The sequence below is a fragment of the Nyctereutes procyonoides genome, unplaced genomic scaffold (genome assembly GCF_905146905.1).
Source record: "Nyctereutes procyonoides isolate TBG_1078 unplaced genomic scaffold, NYPRO_anot_genome, whole genome shotgun sequence".
Lineage (NCBI taxonomy): Eukaryota > Metazoa > Chordata > Mammalia > Carnivora > Canidae > Nyctereutes > Nyctereutes procyonoides.
In genome coordinates, this window is record NW_026575043.1 from 41,967,580 (window position 1) to 41,988,337 (window position 20,758).

At 42.3% G+C, this 20,758-nt stretch overlaps 2 protein-coding genes across 8 annotated transcripts in view; one reads left to right on the forward strand and one right to left on the reverse strand.

The window, feature by feature from the left end:
• The window catches only part of CHEK2 (checkpoint kinase 2), a 92,533-nt gene that overhangs the window by 23,904 nt on the left and 47,871 nt on the right, over window positions 1-20,758 (forward strand). The window contains exons 1-2 of one of the 3 annotated variants that reach the window (XM_055322506.1): window positions 17,253-17,319; window positions 19,541-19,868. In XM_055322506.1, the coding sequence (XP_055178481.1) occupies window positions 19,547-19,868 (322 nt within the window). In that variant the 5' untranslated portion in view covers window positions 17,253-17,319; window positions 19,541-19,546. Of the gene's footprint in view, window positions 1-17,252; window positions 17,320-19,540; window positions 19,869-20,758 lie in introns of those variants that run through there. The other 2 variants (XM_055322507.1, XM_055322505.1) reach the window with 2 other exon arrangements.
• Window positions 1,036-17,031, reverse strand: HSCB (HscB mitochondrial iron-sulfur cluster cochaperone). Of its 5 annotated transcripts, XM_055322508.1 has the most exons (6): window positions 16,723-17,031; window positions 14,995-15,091; window positions 14,556-14,645; window positions 13,832-13,976; window positions 10,477-10,524; window positions 1,036-1,175 (listed from the first exon to the last, which is right to left on the reverse strand). In XM_055322508.1, the coding sequence occupies exons 1-6, from the start codon at window positions 16,956-16,958 to the stop codon at window positions 1,084-1,086; spliced, it is 708 nt and encodes a 235-aa protein (XP_055178483.1). In that variant the 5' UTR covers window positions 16,959-17,031; the 3' UTR covers window positions 1,036-1,083. The 5 variants fall into 5 exon arrangements, with proteins under 5 accessions (XP_055178483.1, XP_055178485.1, XP_055178484.1 ...); XM_055322510.1 differs by lacking the exon at window positions 14,556-14,645; XM_055322509.1 differs by lacking the exon at window positions 10,477-10,524.

Genomic DNA, 20,758 nt, shown 5'->3' on the forward strand with positions numbered 1-20,758 from the left:
AATCTGAATTTCCAAAGATCTAGAAGGATAAGTGGGGGTTGTTCTTTGGGCTAGGTTAGAGGAGCATGGAAATGGTGAGGACAGTGTCAACTAACCAGAGAAATTGGGATTGGGAAAAAAAAGACCCGGAAATGGGGCTGGTGTTTAGCATCACTTTTTTTTTTTTTTTAATTTATGATAGTCAGAGAGAGAGAGAGAGAGAGGCAGAGACACAGGCAGAGGGAGAAGCAGGCTCCATGCCCCGGGAGCCCGACGTGGGATTCGATCCCGGGTCTCCAGGATTGCGCCCTGGGCCAAAGGCAGGCGCCAAACCGCTGCGCCACCCAGGGATCCCCCCCCCCCTTTTTTTAAAGATTTTATTTATTTGAGAGAGAGGGAGCATGAGCTAGGACAGGGACAGAGGAAGAGGGAGAGAGAGAAACAGACTCCCCACTGAGCCCGGCACAGGGCTCAATCCCAGGACCCTGTGATTGTGACGGGAGTCAAAGTCAAAAGCTTAAGCAACTGGACCACCCAGGTGCCCCACCAGACTAATTCTTAATAATCTTTATCTACATTTTGAAATGTAGGCCTAAGAGATCCTTAGGCAGCTTTGTATGGTTACTAAACTGAATGCCCTGAAGACTATACTAACACGGATACTAGTGAAAGGCCTACCGTGAGAGATTATATGGTTCTGTGGCAAAGGCTGGCAAACCCTGGGCCAAATCCAGCCCACTGCTGTTTTGTAAACAAAGAGCTACAATGACAGAGTTGAGTAGTTAGAACAGAGGCAGTATGGGCCACAAAGCCTAAAGCATTTACTATCTGGCTCTTTGCAGTAGTTTGACAATGCCTTCTCCAGGGCCTCAGGTTGGGCCCATCCCCACTTCCTTTAACCTGCCAGGATGGGGAGCATGTTGTATCAAATATCACACAAAGAACTGACCACCCAAGCTCTGGCTCAACTGTGTTTCCTCTGGCATGATAAACTTCGCCATCCATTAATGATTCTCGGGTGGTAGCGTCTCTAATCTCAATTAGCAGAAGCCAGAAAAGAAATAGACAATAACTTTATTTTTGAAACTTTTAAACTAGTAATCATTAGAGGGGAATCTTCTTTAACTTGATTTTTTCTTCTACATTTGAAAAGTATCTCATCTTTGTTAACATTTCCTTGGCTTTTTCCAAATCATCTGAAATAAACAGAGACATTAAGGTGAGGCTTCCTTCCCAGCAAGAATAAAACTAACTCTATTGACCAACATAGTCTGATTTACAGATAAAGTTTTATTTTATTATTTTTAAGACATTTTATTTATTTATTTATGAGACACACAGAGAGAGGCAGAGACACAGGCAGAGAGAGAAGCAGGCTCCCCGATGTAGGACTGTATACCGGAACCCCGTGATCATGCCCTGAGACAAAGGCAGGTACTCAACTGCTGAGCCACCCAGGTGTCCCACAGATAAAGTTTTAAAATGAAAACTGTGAAATCTGGGGATCCCTGGATGGCTCAGTGGTTTAGTGCCTGCCTTCGGCCCAGGGCGTGATCCTGGAAGCCAGGGATCAAGTCCCACATCGGGCTCCCTGCTGCATGGAGCCTACTTCTCCCTCTGCCTGTGTCTCTGCCTCTCTCTCTGTGCCTCTCATGGATAAATAAATAAAATCTTAAAAAAAAAAAAAAAGAAAGAAAAGAAAGCTGTGAAATCTGTATTTGTGTCTGCCTGTACATTTATGGATGTATGTCTGATTTGTATATATATTTCCCTATCTCCCAATGGTATTACCAAATTAATTTATAAAATCCCTTCAAAGAGTTGTATCCTTATTGTCTGAGAGAGAAATAAGTTCTCACATAAATTAAGTCTTCCTAAAACTTCCAGAAATATAGGAACCAACTCAAATATTTTTCATTGTCACGTACTTGTATAAATCTTTGGTAAATAAGACTAGTTTGGTTTGTTGGTTTAATAAAGTAGGTATGTTTTCAGAGTTGTTAACATTAAATTGTAATGCAAACATACATTTTAATTGTCCTTGGACTTACTAGTCTAATAATCTAATATTATACTTATTAGATGTTTAAGATTATAGAGATGGTAAATTTGATATTACTCAAATCATCCTGACAAGCTTTTTTTTTATTTTTTTTAAATTTTTTTGACAAGCTTTATTTATAACGACAATAATTATGTTTTATAATATGCTGCCTAAAAATAATTTCCAAAGTATTTTTGGCAACTTGGAACCTTAGAGTCGTGGTAAGCTACGTTAAATAATAAAGTCATTAAATATATAAATAATCTCTAAATAAGATAAAGTGTTGAAATATTCACTATTAAGCAAAAGTTTAAGTTGATACACTTTTAGCTATTTATTTTTATATGGTCCAAGAGATCAAGGATCTTGGGTCTCTTAATAAACATGTTCTTGCCACCTTAAAAAAACTTGTATTGTAGGAAGCATATACCTCTATAGCTTATGAAGATGGTAAACTCATAAAATCTGCTTATCTACTACAGAATACTGGTGTATTATAGTTTTCAATTGTCTACTTCCTAGTTTTCTCTGTAAAATAAAGGTTACTAATGGTCAAAATTTATAATCAATTCATAAAAAAAATAAGACTACAAGTTAGGTGGCTCAGTTGGTTGGTCATCTGCCTTTGGCTTGGGTCGTGATCCTATGGTTCTGGGATCAAGCCCTGTGTCAGGCTCTCTGCTCAGTTGGGAGCCTGTTTCTCTCTCTCCTCGCTTGTACTGTCACTATTTCTGTCTCTCTCTCAAATAAATAAGATTTTAAACAAAAAAAAAGAATGAAGAGTATGTTTCTGTTAAAAAAAAAAAAAAGAGTAATTTTGTCCTAAAGTAAAATGTGAAAGAGGGAAAGAATAGAACCAAACATGAATAGATATTGAGAGTGGTAGGTTTGTGGAAAGGAATTTTATGTGAGGTCAAAGCTGGCTAAGGTTATTTTTTAATTTCAATTTTTAAATTTTTTTTAATTTTTTAAAGATTTTATTTATTCACGAGAGATACAGAGAGAGAGGCAGAAACACAGACAGAGGGAGAAGGGAGGCTCCCTGAAGGGAGCCTGATGGAGACTCAATCCCAGAACTCTGGGATCAGGTCCTGAGCTGAAGCCAGAAGCATCCAGGCATCCCTATTTTTTTAATTTTTAAAAAAGATTTTAATATTATTATTTTTTAAGTAATCTCTATACCCAATGATCTCACAATCCTGAGATCAAGAGTCATACATTCCACTGACTGAGCCAGCCAGGCGCCTCTTGAAATGAACTTTTTTTTTTTTTTTTTAAAGATTCCATTTATTTATTGAGAGACACACAGAGAGAGGCAGAGATATAGGCAGAGGGAAAAGCAGGCTCCCTGCAGGGCACCTGACATGGAACTTGATCCCAGGATTACAACCAGAGCTGATGACAGACACTCAACCACTGAGCCACCCTGGTGCCCCTTGAAATGAACTTTAATCTCAATAGTATACTGACAAAACCAGAGTTTGGTTTTCTGTGTTAAAATGACAAAGTTTTTTTTGATTATTGATCTGGTCTTAATAAAAGACTGTAAAAGATTTTTCTTTACCTTTTGAGTAATCTGCCTAGGTAATATATATTCTATGTCTTATCAAAATAATTTCCTGTGCTTCATGTTGTCTTTATCATATCTTGCATTACTTAAGAGAATAAAGACTTCTCACTATTCAGAACTAAGGTTCTTCATTTTTCATGTTACCTCCTGTATTTGCCTTTGAAGTTTTTTATCACCACATTGGTTAAATGGATAACTGAGTTATTGTTTCACAGTGACCTATGATCCTATTTAATTAAATATTTAAAGCATTTGACATTTTGGACAACTTCCCAAAATCAAATTCTAATTAAGACTTCCTAACTTCAAACTAACTTTGAATTTTCTGAGAGGATCTCTAGAAAACCTCATAGGATTTGTTCTCTTACTTTCTTAAAAGAGAGCTGTTAAACTAATTAGGTTTATTTGATTACATTGCATGGGAAGCACTGTCAAAGAAGAGATATTTAATCTTCCTTAGGTTATATTTGTATGGGTAAAATGTTATTATTTCAGAAATTTTATAAAGTTCCTAGAAATTTATCAATGCCTTCACTATAATATGGCCTGGTATAATGTTATTAGTCTAGTTATTATGTTAAAATATTCTGTCACAGAAACAACCAAATTTCCTTGACAACTGAATTATTTTTATAACTTTCATCAGATCTTTATTTTTTTTAAAAGATTTTATTTATTTATTCATGAGAGACACAGAGAGAGGCAGAGACACAGGCAGAGGGAGAAGCAGGCTCCATGTAGGGAGCCCAATGTGGGACCCCCGGGATCACGACCTGAGCCAAAGGCAGACACTCAGCCACTGAGCCACTCAGGTGTCCCTCATCAGATCTTTAATTGTGGTTATTTTATGTCTTTTGCTATCCACAGATAGCTGTTGTTCTACTCTGATGCTTTCCTAAAAGCTCCTGCAACCAGCTACATGCCAGAATATGTGTGCTTAAAAAAAAGGGACTGTCTTAGAGACCCATGAAAAAGGACCGTACCAGGTACAGGCTTCTGATGGCATTGCTTAAATAACCTTGAGATCAAAACAATAAACTAAGTTACGATTTCCAAAATTTGAATGAAAAAGCCAGTGGGTTCATGCCACAACAATCTAGGAAGTTTTACTTAAAAAAAAAAAATGTATTTATATATTTATTTTTAATTGAAATTCCAGTTAACAGTGTAATATTAGTTTCAGGTGTATGATTTAGTGATTCAACACTTCCAGGGATCCCTGGGTGGCACAGCGGTTTAGCACCTGCCTTTGGCCCAGGGCGCGATCCTGGAGACCCGGGATCGAATCCCATGTCGGGCTCCCAGTGCATGGAGCCTGCTTCTCCCTCTGCCTATGTCTCTGCCTCTCTCTCTCTGTGTCTCTCATGAATAAATAAATAAAATTAAAAAAAAAAAAACACTTCCATACAACACCCGATGCTCATCACAAGTGCACTCCTTAAATCCCCATCCCTGTTTAACCCATCCCCCTACTTACCTCCTGGCTGGTTAACCATCAGTTTGTTCTCTATTGTTAAAAGTCTGTTTCTTGGTTTGCCTCCCCCCCCATGACTGTTTTGTCTCTTTATCCCCCCCCCCTTTTTTTTTTATTTTAGAGAGAGACTGAGAGAGAGCACAAATGAGAGGGGCGGAAGGAGAGGGAGCGAGAATCCCAAGCAAAGTCCAGGCTGAGTATGGAGCCCAAGGGGACTCTATCTCACAACACTGAGATCATGATGTGGGATGAAACCAAGAGTTGGAGGCTTAACCAACTGCACCACCCAGGTGCCCTTGCTTTTTTAATTTTTTTTTTATTTTTTAGATTTTATTTATTTATTGGAGAGAGAGAGAGAGCATGAACAGGGGGAGGGATAGAAGAAGAGGATGAAGCAGAGTCCCCACTCAGCAGGGAGTCTGATGGGGTGGAGGGAGGGAGGAGCTCGATTCCAGGATCCTAATATCATGACCTATGCCAAAGTGAGATGCTTAACCAACTGAGACACCCAGGTGCCCCATGTTTGTTTTTTTTCTTAAACGCAAACTGGTACAGCCACTCTGGAAAACATATGGAGGTTCCTCAAAAAGTTAAAAATAGAACTACCTTATAATCTAGGAATTGCACTACTAGGTATTTGCCCAAAGAATACAAAAATAATTTGAAGGGATACATGCACCCCAATGTTTACAGCAGCATTATCTACAATAGCAAATTATGGAAACAGTCCAAATGTCCACCCACTGATGAATGGATAGAGACGATATATATATCTTCTCATCTGCCTTCGGCTTGGGTTGTGATCCTCTCTCTATATACATATACACTGGAATATTTACTGTAAAAAAGAATGAAATATTGCCATTTGCAATGATGTGGGTGGAGCTAGAGAGTATAATGCTAAGTGAAATAAGTCAATCACAGAAAGATAAATACCATATAATTTCACTAATATGTGGAACTTAAGAAATAAGTTTTACTTTTGTAAACAAAATGCGTATTTTGCATATATTTTCTCCCTGCCTGATTCTCCAAAAAACTCTGAAACTATCATTGAATATTCTTTTTTTTTAAAAAGATTTTATTTACTTACTTATTAGAGAGAGAGGGAGAGAGAGCACACACAGCAGTGGGGAGAGGGAGAAACAGGCTCCCAGTTGAGCAGGGAGCCCCACTTGAATCCTAGGACCCTGGGATCATGACCTGAGGTTAAGGTAGATGCTTAACCGACTGAGCCACCCAGGCACCCCAAATGTTCTTATTTTCAAGGCAATATAGCTATTTGCATATGCTTAGCAAAAATTGATAGGACATAAGTTAAAATATTGGTTATATGACCAAAATGATGCATAAAATCAGACAGAACAGACAATTTTAAGGAAGTTAGGTCAACTTTATGGTGCTAAAACTTACAAAGCCCTCTTGGAAAAAACCGGGTTGCCACCTGGCTTATAGACTTCCCATCCTAACAGGTGAGTAAAGAAGATCATTCCCTTGCAGGCCCAAGATATTTAGGATGTTTTGGGGCACCTTGAGAAGAGGTCCAAATCTATAGGTAGTGCAGGTCATATCTGATGGCAAATTCTTGGTTTGACTTCCTAGCATTGAGAAGCTTTTTATTTTTTTTTATTTTTTAAGTGGGCTTCATGCTCTATGCAGGGCTTGAACTCAGGATCCTGGGATCAAGACCTGAGCTGAGATCAAGAGTGAGGTGTTTAACTGACTGAGCCACCCAGGTGCCCCTCACTGAGGGCCTTTTAAAGTCCAATCTGAGATTCTTTATAAAAACTTCCATAAGGGGATCCCTGGGTGGCTTAGTGGTTTGGAGCCTGCCTTTGGCCCAGGGCGTGATCCTGGAGTCCCAGGATAGAGTCCCACATCTGGATCCCTGCATGGATGGAGTCTGCTTCTCCCTCTGTCTGTGTCTTTGCCTCTCTCTCTCTGTGTCTCTCATGAATAAATAAATAAAATCTTAAAAAAAAAAAAACTTCCATAAAGAAAACTTAACAAGGGTTTGTATGGCTGATTACCATTCTCAATGCATTTATGTAAACAATTAGGCCAACTTTAATGCAACCAAAATTATTTTGTAAACAAAACTATTCCTACCTTGATAACCTTTGATTACAAAGGGGGGGTGACTGTATATTGAAATTTTATGACAGTGGAAAAGTCTATACACCAGAATCTAGTCCTGAGATTTTATCTTCCTGTAAACTGAACTGGATCCTGCCATCTTACACATTTTGTCAGCCCTTAGCAAATTCTTTTTCTTTTCTTTTCTTTTTAGCTCTTAGCAAATTTTTAATTCTCCTAGTTTCCTTCAATATCTGGCTACTACTCCCCAAAGTGCTGTTTCCTATTTTTCTCCTTCCCTCCTGACTTGCCATCAGTGAGAACTAAAACCTGATCCTTTCTGGGAATCAGGTTTTATTGTGGTCACCCTTCCCTCTGGTATCTGAAAATGCCCTGTATGATAAGACCAGACGACTTGATATAAATATCAAAGAACTCATCACTACAAGTTACGAGTGGGCGACTTTTGTGCCTGGACTTGCTGCCACGTGGGCTACCCAGAAGGTCCACCACAACTCCTTTGCCTTCCATGCTCTGCTCATGGGAAGCAGCTATGGCTGTGACATGGAAGTCCACGCCGTCATTACCAACATTCAAACTATAAAACGAGAAATCTATCAGATTGCCACTGCTGTCCTCATACCACTGTGTAAAGATGCTTGAGTTCAGTGTCTTCTCAAGTGACTGCCCACCCTCTGGACTCAGAAACTGGGTTTATAGTCTGCTCCCACCATTAGCCTTTGTTTTCTCTTTGTTTCCATAGAGATGCTCCTCATTAAATGCCTGATTGCTCAAGTCATCCAGCAAATATCCTCTTTTACCAAGTCTCAACAGATGGTTCAGCCAGTCCTTAATAAACAAAGCAATCAAATGAGAAACGGACCTACATTGTTCAGGGGAAAGAAAAATGTCTCTTCTTCCTACCTTTTTCTTACTGTTTTTTTGTAGCCAACACTAGAAGGTAGGGCCCTTGTCTCTCAGTATCTGGGGGAAGGTAGGAGCCTAACTTTGATAAGCCCTAGTTAACAAACCCAGATTGGTTTCACATGGACCAACCCCCACCACCTTCTTTTTTTTTGTCATTTCCCAGACTACTGAGACCATGCTCATCTACCACCCTATTCCCTCATTCTCTCTTTATTGTTTTATTTAAAAAAGATTTTATTTGTTCATTTGACAGAGGAAGAGAGAGAGCACATGCAGGGGGAGTGGCAGGCAGAAGGAGAGGGAGAAATAGGCTCCTCTTGGAGCAGGGAGCCCCATGAGGGTCTGGTCCTGGGACCCTGCGATCATGACCTGAGCTGAAGGCAGATGTTCAACTGGCTGAACCACTCAGGCACCCCCATCCCCCTCATTCTCTTTTAAAATGCCCAGGTACCTCTGTACAAATTGGGAGTTCAGTTCACCCTGGACTGTTCCCTATTTCAATAGTTATTACTAATTAAAATCTATCCTTACCAGTTTAGTATCTGGCTTTATTTTTGACAATGTGCAAGTATCTCTCTGAGTCCCTGCTGTCAATTCTTCAGGTATATCCTTAAAAGTGAAACTGCTTCTATCGTATGGTGATCCTATTTTTAATTTCTTGAGGAAATATCATAATGTTTTCTGTAGTGGCTGAAGTATTTTACAGCCCTGCCAACAGTGAGCAAAAATTTTAAGTTCCCCAGAGCCTTGCCAATACCTGTTATTTTTCTGGGTTTTCTTTTTTTCTTTTTAAAGATTTTATTTATTTATTCTTGAGAGACAGAGAGAGGCAGAGACATAGACAGAGGGAGAAGCAGACTTCATGCAGGGAGCCTGATGTGGGACTCGATCCCATGACTTCAGGATCATGCCCTAAGCTAAAGGCAGACGCTCAACAGCTGAGCCACCCAGGTGTCCCAATTTTTCTGGATTTTCTAATACTAGTATCCTAATGGGTATGAGGCCGTATGTTGTTGTGGTTTTGAATTTCGTTTGCCTAATGATCAGTGATGTTGCACATTTTTCCATGTGCTTATTTGTATATCTTCTTTGCATGTTCTATTTAAGTTGGGTGGGTATTTCTTCTATTTTTATTCCTTAAATTGTACCTAGATATATTCTTCTTAAAATCTACAAAAATTTTTTTTAAAAAAATCTACAAAATCTATAAAAGTACAAAAGGAGATGGGAGTGAGCCCTGCTGGAACACCTGAATAGCCAGTGGGTTGGGTTCATGGATTTCAGGCAGACATATCAGGCTGCTAATCTGTATTTGCCTGACATCTTTTTAGAGACCCTCACTCTGCCTGTGTCTCAGAATGGATTTCTACAGTCCTGCAAACTAGATGGCACACTTTGTAAGCCTATCCCCTCAGCATTAGCTGATGGGACTAGAGTGGACATTTGCCTCAACCTGGGCCAATCAAATAGCCCCTCTCAGGAATCTAGAGTTGTGTCTAGGGGACTATAGTCAGATGGTCAAAGTCTTTGTTCTCATAAGGTAACAGACCTAGGAGAACCAAGGAGTCATCCAGTGGGGGTGACTGCTTTGGAGCACGGTACACTAATGAGGAAGTGGGTTGAACTGGTTTATAGTGAGAAGTTGGAATGAAACTGCCAGAGGCATTGAGTCTAGGACCACAGCTTTGGTTCCAGAATGGTTTCTGGTTCCTAGGCTTTGCCCCAGAAGAGCTCTTATCACACTGTATACTATAATCATCACAGCGACTTCCTCTTTGGATTTGGGGATATAGTCCTAATTTCTTATAATAAACTTCTTTTTTATCTGGGCTAGCTTGAGTGGCCTTTCTGCTTCCTGCAATCAAATGATCCCTCAGTCAAAGGGCCATTATTCTCTCATTTAAGGGGTGGCACAAGTCTGGGATGGAAAGAAAAACTGGTCTTACTTCAAAATAGCCAGAAATAGACTCAATCTCTTGGCCCTGAAAGCCAGGAGCAATGGGGACGAGGATGAATATTCCATTTTTGTAATTTGGGCACAGCTCTGCCATGGGCTTCTCCTGGGCTTTGCAGAAGGGGTAGGCTTTGCCAAATGTCGACTGTGCAGCCTTGCCCTCAGGATCAGCCTACATTCCTTACCTTAACTTCTCCTACTTGCTAAAAGGGGAATAGAAGCACTTTCATATACTCTTTTGCTGGCACATTACTGTTTGGGGCATACAGTTTATTTCTCCCACAAGGCTGTAAATCCTCAAAGGGATAAATGTCGACTTGTCTATATTTTAGAGCTCCCCATGTACCTATCATAGGATGGGTATATAATAGGTCTTAACTGAATAGATAGTTATACCTCAGTGCTTACAATTTCTTTCCATATTTAAGAAAGTCAAGGAATGAAGAAAGTACCTTGTTCAAAAGCTCTGCTCACATAGTCAGTCATTTCTTTCTGTTTAGCTGAAAGAGAAAATTACTATCTTAATTTTTCTATTTATATAGACTAACGATGTAAAGATAACACTGTGTAGCTGGTTTCAACACAACATAACATGGAACTTAGATTCCAGGATAAGACCTCACAAGCCTTGTGTCCACATGTCCCATGATGGCAGGTCCTGTGTTTTAAGATTTATTTATTTTTATGAGAAGGGGAGGGAGGGAGAGAATGCACATGTGCATGCGAGGGAGGGGCAGAGGGACGGAAAGGGAAAGAGAGAGGGAGGAAGGAGAGATAGAGAATCTCAGCAGACTCCCCACTGAGCACAGAGTCCAACTGGAGGCTCAATCCCACAACCCTGAGATCGTGACCTGAGCTAAAACCAAGAGTCAGACACTCAACCGACTGAGCCACCCAGGCACCCTGGCAACTCCTGTTTAGTGCAGCTGACCCTACTCACATTCTGTTTTTCTACCTCTGAAAGGTCTGAGGGACAAACACTAAGGCTTGTAAGATGGCTATGTAATCATAAAAAAAAAAAAAAAAAAAAAAAAAGGACAAGGAAATGCTTTGTCTCCACCAAGCAGTCTGAAATCTTCTAGATTTCAGGTAGGAGAAAAATGGGCAGGGCATTAAAGTGTTTCAAGCAACCATCTGCAAATTATACAGCCTCCCAGGAAAATGGAACATTTAGATCATATTGTACCATAAGAGAGAATGCCAGATAAGGTAAAGGGAGCAGCTGCCTCATGTTTCTGCTGTTTCCTCATTAGGAAATGAAGAATTTTACCATGTGTTTTCCACATATAAAGGGTATCAATCACTTATATGGTGCCTGCTTTCAAAGCACTTTCAAATACGTTATATCCCCATTGTAGACAGTTGCAAGTATTGGGAGATGGCCCTAGTCATATGGTTGGTTGAGTGGAGGAGTTGGGAGCAGACCCCAAGTCTCTAGACTCCTGGAGAGTGGTGGGAAACTAGCAACGTGTTAATAAAAAAGCACTGGACTAGGAGTCTAGAGGCTCTAAAGTTCCGCCCCAGATCTAACTAGCTCTATGCCCTTGAATATTTGCTTACTTTGGGGAGGAAACTTAGAAATTAATCTAAATGAAGCTCGGTGACCTGTTCGAAACCAGACATTCACTATAGGGCTAGGATAACCCCTGCCGGTGACTGAGCACCTGCTATGGATTAAGCACTGTGTTATTTGTTTTGCCTTATTTAATTTAGTCCTTGCAACACGCAGTACTAATGTTAAATCTATTTGACAGATGAGGAAACTGAAGCTCAGAGGAATTGAAGTCGCTTGCTCAAGGTCACATGTAAAGGCAGTGCTGACACCGTACCCATGACCCCCTTACAGCAGAGCATCATATTCCTCTGCCTTCCAAAGCTGTGCAGATGGGAGTTTCTGACTGTAAGCCCTGAGGTCTTCTTCCAACACCAACTAGCCCTAAGGCTGTTGATACATCCCTAGCTGACAGACTCCCACTCCCACTTTACTGATTTTAGCTTCTTTGTTCATTACTTATTCACTCAATTAATATTTATTGAGCCCCTGTTATAACCATGTCCTATTCTATGGGCTGAGAATATGAGGGGGACCAAAAAGCAGACACAATTACTGCCTCTGCAGAACTTCCAGTCTAAGGAAGGAGGGTGGCTGATATTGGTCAATAATCTCATGGAGAACAGTAAAGGTTATAACTGTGATTAGGCCTATAAGGGAGAGCTACACACTGCCAAAAGGTACAGATAAAGAGGTTCTCTGAGGATTCTCTGAGGAAGTGATGATTGCTCCCAGATCTGGAAGAGGCAGAGTTAACTAGAGGAAGAGGAAGAGAAGAGGGTTTTAAGCAGAAGAACATCATGTGTAAAGGCCCTGCGGTAGAAAGGTTCTTGGTACAGATGAAGAACTAAAAATAGCCTGTGTGGGACAGTGGAGGGGCAAATGGGAAGAAGCAGAGGTCAGATCATATAGGGCCTTGTAAGCCATACTAATGACTTTGGTCTTTAACCCAAGAGTAGTGGGAAACCACTTCAAGTTTTAAAGCAAGAGCAATGGTAATATGATTAGATTTAGGTTTCAAAACATCACATAAGTGATAGTGTAGGAATATGTTAGATTAGATTGATAGTGTAGGAATTGATTAAATAGTGTAGGAATGTATTAGATTGAAGGCACAGCTAGGTCAGTCTGGAGCTATTGCAGCTGTCCAGGTAAGAAAAAATGGCAGCTGGGAACAGGGTGCTGGCAGTGGAAACAGATTTGGGACACATTTAGAAGGCCAGCGTTTCAAGATTTGGGGAGGACTGTTTATGGGGTAAGGGAGGATAAATTATTAAGAATGCCTCCACAGTGTTTTGGACTTGTGCATTTAGAGAACATCGGCAGAGGAATAGGTTATTTTTTTAGGAGGGATGGGAGAGGCTCATGAATTCCATTTTGGACACATTGAGTTGAACTATATAAACTCCATGAAGACATGGGCCATGTCTTTCTTGTTTACTGTGTCTTACGCAATGCTCGATACACAGTAGGCATGCCACAAATATTTGTGAAAGTACATACGTACATACAATTGGAGAGAGAACTTGGAACTTTTTCTACATGGCATGGTTAATTTTATATGTCATGTTGGTTGGGCTATGGTGCCTGTTGTTTGGTCAAACACTAGCCTAGATATTGCTGTGAAGGTATTTTGTATATGTGATTGACATTTACAACCAGTTGACTTTAGGTCAAGATTAGCTTTGATAATGTGGGCATAGAAGTCCTGCTTGACTTTCCAGCCTGCTGGTCTGCCCTACATATTTTGGAGTTGTTAGGCCTCACAATTCTATGAGCCAATTCCTTAAAACAGATTTCTCTATCTCCATATATACATATATACTATTGGTTCTCCTTCTCTAGATAACTCTGACTGACACAGTATTAAATAAAGTGGAAAGCAAGGCAATATGTAATCAGAAGTCAGTTTTTCCATCTTTGCTCTGCAATGTGACCTTGGGCATTTTCATGAGCTTCTATGGCCTATTTATTCTTATCAGAGACAATAATAACATCTAAATGATGTCATGGGTAGGAAGGAGGATTGCAATCTGCAAAATATTATTATGTTCTTGGTTTAAGGCTGCCTTCCGGAAAGGGGTGTTGTGAGTCTAACCTCCAGATAAAATTCGTTTCAGTATAATCAAGAAAAAAAAATACTCCCTGAATCATTATGATGACCAATATGTAGTCTTTATATTAATTTTTCACCCAACCTTGAACATGTACTTGTAACAGCAATAAAATGCATTCAGTGGTATTTTATCTTTTACCTCTGACAATAGATTCAATCTCTTTCATGGCAGCTTCACTTTGAGCTTCTGCAAGTTTTTCATTGATTTCCATTATTTCCATGAGGAACTGCCTGTCCATTTTATAATCTGTCCCTTCAGGAATCTCTACTCCATGGAGCTTTAGCTATTGGGATATAAAGCAGAGAAAAGTAAGATTGGTTGAAAAGATTGTGGCCAGAGTCATAAATCCTACTTACAGAACAGAATATCATTCATAAAAAAACCTCACAAAACTTTCAAAATATAGTGAAAGAGTGAACAAAGGGTATGGGAAAGTTAGACTGAGAGAGTGCTGAGATGGAATTCCTCTCTGCTACCTGAAACTGTGTGATCCTGGGGGGCTGATCCTCCACTTGGGAGACTCAACTAGATATTTGTAAAGGCTCTATAAAATCCTAAAATTCTAAGGAGCTAAACTCTTTCCTCCCTCCTTAAAAACCCCAAAATTCTTCTTCCCTAAATGCTACCACTATACAATCTTTGGAATTTATAAAAAATGGTAAAAAAAAAAATTGCAATTGGCAAGTAAGATTTACAAATACTCAGAGAAAACTATTCACATGTAGTATTATTGAGGCTAATTATCTTTGGGTCCCTAAACTAGATCAGGTCTCAAGCACTCTTCTGCTGAATAAAGGGGAGCAGCTGTCCCACAGCACAATGGATACCAGGGAGTCACGCACAGGTTGGGAAATCACCTTACAAGATATAGTCCCCTGCTCAGGGGAGCCAGAAGGGTCTTATAGGCATCATTCACCAAGGTTGAATGCTTCTCTGAGAAGTCCTTTTCAGTCTGTTAGTAGAGATGAAGATAATCTCATTACCATCTAAATCAGCCATATTAAATTCACATACTGTTTCATAAAATACTGAGAGCAGACAACTAAGGAAGTCTCCCAAGTAGAACTGGTGTGGGATGAGCTGTCTTTATTTTCAACTGATGGGTTCTGATTCTTCTGGGAAGTCAGGTAAAAGCTGTGAGTGCAAGGCAGGTTTAGGGCGTGGCTACCTGGGGTCAGGCTGCCCCAGGGTGGAGCTGGTTGTTAGCTCTGTCTCTGATAATCACATCACCACAAGGCCACTGCCACCCACCTTGTGTACACTAGTGTTTGGGTATGATTAAGGGGTGGCCAACAGGCTACCTGGGATCTCTGGCTGAAGAAATCAGGGTGGACAAGACGCTGTAGTTGCTGGTACCGAGTCTGGAGCTTTGCTGTGTCAACTCTGAAGGCACGGTTACTGTAAGGAAATTGGGAGATAAAATCCATGCAACAAATACTTACAGATTTGTATACTATGGGCCTGGTTCCTATTCTCACCGGGGAAAATACAATAAACATGTAAAGAGAGATAACTTTCAAAAAGTGCTGTGAGGGAAAAGAGAATAGGGTCAGAGAAAGTGGTAGATGGGGAGGACAAAGAGATGACATTTGAGCTGAGACCTGAATGATGATGAGAAATAAAGACCAGAGGAAAAAGTCATCTAGAGGCAGAGGGAATATGCAAAGGCCCTGAGGTGTGAAGGAATTTGGTATGCTTGCAGAACTTAAAGCACAGTGTCACTGTAGTGTGCAGTGACTGGTAGGGGCAGATACCAGAGTTAAGGTGAAGGGCCATTCCTGAATCCCACCCTATCTTTCCAAGGCCCAGGTCCTTTCTTCTTTGTCTTTCATTTTACATTCCTGGAGCCTGCCCTGGCTTAACAGCTTAGGTCTGCTCAAACTTCATCACCTCTCCAAGCTCCTTGACTTTCAGAGGGTAACAGGAAAACAGCCACTTCTCAGCCTCTCTCCCTCTGGGTCTCACTTCTCCCTTAGACTCAGCCGACAATATTAAGTTTTCGGATGCTTTTACACCCTGTGTTTTTTTTTTTTTATTTATTTATGATAGTCACAGAGAGAGAGAGAGAGAGAGAGGCGCAGAGACATAGGCAGAGGGAGAAGCAGGCTCCATGCACCGGGAGCCCGACGTGGGATTCGATCCCGGGTCTCCAGGATCGCGCCCTGGGCCAAAGGCAGGCGCCAAACCGCTGCGCCACCCAGGGATCCCTTTTACACCCTATTTTGTTTGTTTTTCTTACTAGATTTATTATAAAAGGAAGTAACTCAAGAACAACCAGATGGAAAACATGAATGGGGGAAAGCGGCTGGCTGGGAGCTTCGAAGTCCTCCCCAGGCATACTCCTCTCCCATCTCCGCGTGTCCACAATCCTGGAGGCTCCTTTACTCCCTTATTATTTTTTAAAGGTCTTATTTATTTGTTCATGAGACACACACACACACACACACACACACACACACACACAGGGGCAGACACACAGTCAGAGGGAGATGCAGGCTCCCTGCAGGGAGCCCGATGTAGGACTCGATCCCAGGACCCCAGGATCACGCCCTGAGCCAAAGGCAGATGCTCAACCGCTGAGCCACCCAGGGGCCCCCCTACTCCCTTCTCTTGATAACACCTAAGTACCCCTTTCTTATAAATCTCAACCCAACTTTAACCATTCTGGCCCAGTCGCTCTAGTCTTTCTCCAGCCCCTCCAGGTCGCTTCCGTCAGGCACCCCCCCCCCCAGGTCTCCCTCCACCGAAGCCTGCACCTTTCAGACCCCCATAAACGCCTCCCCCCCTCCCCTCCCGCCATTCGGGTCTCCATTCCTGAGGCCCCAAGCTCAGTCCCACCCCTCAATTTCCTCTGGCACCGGCCGCAATCCCACCCTCGGCGCTCCCGGGCCCCACCCCCCTTTTCTAGGCTCCGCCCACCAGGCTAACCGGTCCCGCCCTCTCCTCCCCGGGCATTCTCGGCCCTAGCCCCTCGCAGGCCAGCCCCACGCCTCTCTCGTTCGCGTGTTTCCCGAAACCGCCTCCCGTACCAGTCCATGAGGCTGAAGTAATCTCGAGTGGGGTCAGGCGGCTGCAGCGCGCGGCACTGTGGGCAGAAGAACCCGTCCCCCCGCGTGGGGCCCCCGGGGCCGCCGCAGTTCCAACACTGGGAGGAACCGCTTCTCGCCAGAGACGCAGCATCGCAGCTCAGCGGTCTCCTTCCGAGGGCCCCTGCCTGCCACAGCCCGCACACCCGGAGCAAGGCGCCGGTCCTCCCGCCCCACATCTGGCCGCGGCCTAGGTCGCCGCGGGCACCTGGGGGCGGGGGGAACCGGGAGAGAGCGATGGAGAGCGGCTGAGCAGACTAGTGCTGCTGATTGGCTGGGGGAGCTGACGGGGCGGGATCACCCGGTGGGGGCGGGAGGAGGGGAACCTGGACTCGGAGTGTCCCGCTCCTCATTTTAAACTACAACTCCCAGCAAGCATTGAGGCTACGTGTGGACGGCCACATCCGCTGCTCTTCATTGGTCCGGCGGCGAAGGCGGGGTGTTTTGATTGGCTGAGGGTGGAGTTTGTAGGTGCTTGGTTAGCGCCACTCTGCTTGGATGCAGCTGCTGTGAGTGTTTGGCTCTAGGTGGGCTCACGCGGTGAGTCGTAGTGGGGAACTTCTCCTGGGTGTTGGGGGGTTCGAGTCCCGTCCCCAGGGTCTTAATCCACGCTGAATCTCCCGAGTTTCCACTTTGTGCGTTTTTTGAGCTCGGTTAGGGTGAGGAGAGGAATGTGTGGGCGACTGTCTTCCTTTGTAGATGAACTTCGAAGTGAAGTTCACTTCCCCTGTTACTTACAAGCTGAAACTGGCCCAGACGTGCAGGATGAGAAAGGACGAAGTTGTGTTCTTCAAAATCAGAGGGTAACTGATTTTGATCTAGCCAGTCGTTGCTTTGTAAAGAGTTATATAAATGGTAGCAATTATTACCATATTTTAGATTCAATTTCGAAAAAAAAAAAACTATTGAAAACTCAGTCTTAGCAGCTGGGCGCTGCAGGAACCGGGACACACTGACTTGTGTAGGAGGATGCCCTGCGAGTGTCCATAAGTGAGTGTGTGGGATAAGAAAGGGTAGGAGGGCACCAGTCCACCCTGGGACTCAGTTTCTCTATTCGGAAAAAAAAAATGTGTTGCCCTTATCAACCCCTTTCCGGCTGTCGTATTCTTTGGGACTGGAATTATATTCTCCCAACTATCGAGCAGTACCGGAGGAAGAACATTCCTATATCATCTCATTTAATCCTCAAGATCTCTCTACCTAGTGAAGTTGTGATCTACCTGAAGATCATGCAGAGCTTTGAGTCCGGCATCTGACTCCAGACTTGTCTCTAATCTTTCTATATACTTTCTCCTCATCGCTGAGGCTAGTGTGGTTTTCGTTTGCTGGACCATTAAGGTAAGCGAGGATAGTAGCCACTTCTTGACAGTCTTTTGCCAGTTCTCAGGGCAGAGAAGTTTTGCTCAAAAAGCTGTGAAAGATTGCAGCCTTGACTGAGGTAGTATTAAACCACGAGGTCCTGGAGTGGCCCACTCAGCTCTGGCATCATCTTCCTGGTGTGGTTTAAGAAAAAGTCATCAGGATCTTTGTATCTAGAAAGCTGTATAAATGCAGTCAATGTGAGTAATGTCTACTATGTTCTCCTTGGAGGAATAGCCTGAGTATGGGTATCTGGAGAGAAGAGACAATGCACCCCCCCCTTTATAAAAATCAGATTAGAAATTTAAAGTTAAGGATCGACAGTCGACAGTTACTTTGACTTTACTGTAGTTTCTGTTATCAGAATTTAACAGTCCATCAAATTAATTCTAAAGTGAGGGTGGGAACCTGTCAAGGTCTCTTGTGACTCAAATTTTTTTCTGTAGGATTCTACAGAATCCTAAGGGCTGGAAGGCCATTTAGGATGCTGAAAAGGTGTGCCCTTATGGTTACTCAGCATCACAAAGGGCTAGGTGGAGTTGTTTAGAGTAGTCTTCTTTGTGATGTGCTTCATTAATAGGCTGGCCTTTAGTTAGGAGTCAGGGAATCTAGAGTGAACAAACAGGATGTGGTCTTCATCGTCCTGGGGCAGGCTTGGGGGAGGAGGGGTATCTGACATTTAATGTAAATGGTCACCCCTGGCAAGGTGCAGTGAATTATAGTTTCTCTTTGCTATCTTCTACCCCCAAGCCACATGGCCCTCCCCCTTCTTTCTTGTTCCAAAACATGAAATTTAAGTGTAGTGTTGATTGTATTAACGAATATCTTTTAGGTTTCATTTCTAGTTTTTAAAAATTAGATGAATATAAGCTGTTATGAGTCTTCCTTCCACCCCTAATTTAGTTCATTTCTTTTAACTTATTTATAAACTTCAAATAATTTCTTTCTTTTCCCTGTGATTTGTGGCTGTCATAACAGAAAAATGATCTGGTGAAAGTGATATAATGAAAAGCTCATCTCAGAAGAACTATAGATCAATCTAGACTTAGAATTTTAACTTTTGCAGAACATGCTTGCTCTGAATTTTTTTTTCCTGATGTAAATATGCCCATCCTTCACTTTTTTTTTTTTTTTTTTGAGAGAGAGAGAGATAGCTCTTGCATGGGGGTGGGGGAGTGGAGGGGCAGAGGGAGAGGGAGAGAGAGAATCCCAAGCAGGCTCCATGCCCAGAGCCCGCATGCTGCAGGGCTCATCTCATGACCCTGAGATTATGACTTGAGCTGAAATCAGGAGTTGATGCTTAACCAACTGACCCATCCAGGCGCCCCTGCCCATTCTTTACTTTTGAAATTCAAGTCTTGTTCCTTGAAACTTACCTTATTATTGAACACTTATTTTTGAGGTCGTGATGTCTCGGGAGACGGATGTGGAGTGTCAGCAGTCCCATGGCAGTGGTGCTTGTTCGCAGTCCCAAGGCACTTTCTCACAGTCTCAAGGCATCTCCTCGCAGACACACGGCTCCTCCTCACACTCTCAGGGCACATCCAGCTCCACCAGCACAGCACCCACATCTAGCCAGTCGTCTCACTCCAGCTCGGGGACCCTGAGCTCCTTAGACACAGTGTCCACCCAGGAACTCTGTTCTATTCCTGAGGACCAGGAACCTGAAGAGCCTGTCCCTGCCCCTTGGGCTCGATTATGGGCCCTTCAGGATGGATTCCCCAATCTTGGTAAGACTGATATATTGTATAATATTTTAATTGTTCACAAACACAGTTACAGATAGTTGTAGCAGAAAGCTCAAGACACTTCAGGAATGATTCCAGAGTGTAAAGGTGTTGAAAAATGGAAGGAAGGAAGCAGTTTTGGGGAGTTTACTGACTCTTACCTGTGTGGATCTCCCTTCATTTATTCTTTCAATAAATGTTAATTGGACATCTGTTAATGTTCTGTCCGTTGGAGCATCTGAGGAGAGCAGTAGATCCTTTCCCTAGAAAAGTGCTGACTCATGCAAACTAATCATGGAAACTTCACTACTTAATTCCTGCTGTGGCATCTTCAGAACATCCATTTTACAGTTTCAAAATAGAGAAGGCTATTTGTTGACTGTTATTATTTCAAAGTAGCCAGCCTTGCAATTTAAATACATTCATCCTCTATGACACTTATTGATTCCAATAGTAAGACTTTGTTATGTTTGAAATGGCATTTTGATATAAAACATGAAAGACTAATGTATTATTTGTACCTTATCATTCACTCTTTATTTCATGTCCAACTTTGATGACCTGAATAAGAAACTGTAAAAAGTGGAGAAATAATATAGGAATATTCATAGGTACGACTTTAAATTTAGAAGTAAGTATTTGAAGCTGTTTTTTACTCATTTAAGCCATAGTTTTAAGATAGGCTTAGGGCTTCTAAATGGTGAATGGGAAACAGAGATATGGTGAGAAAGGGTAAAGTGGGCTGCATCCCCCCCCTTTTTTTTTTTTAAAGATTTTATTTATTAGAGTGCATAAGTGAGAGAGAACACAAGTGAAGGGGGAGGGACAGAAGGAGAGGGAGAAGCAGGCTCCCCATTGAGCATGGAGCCTGATGCGAGGCTTCATCCCAGGAC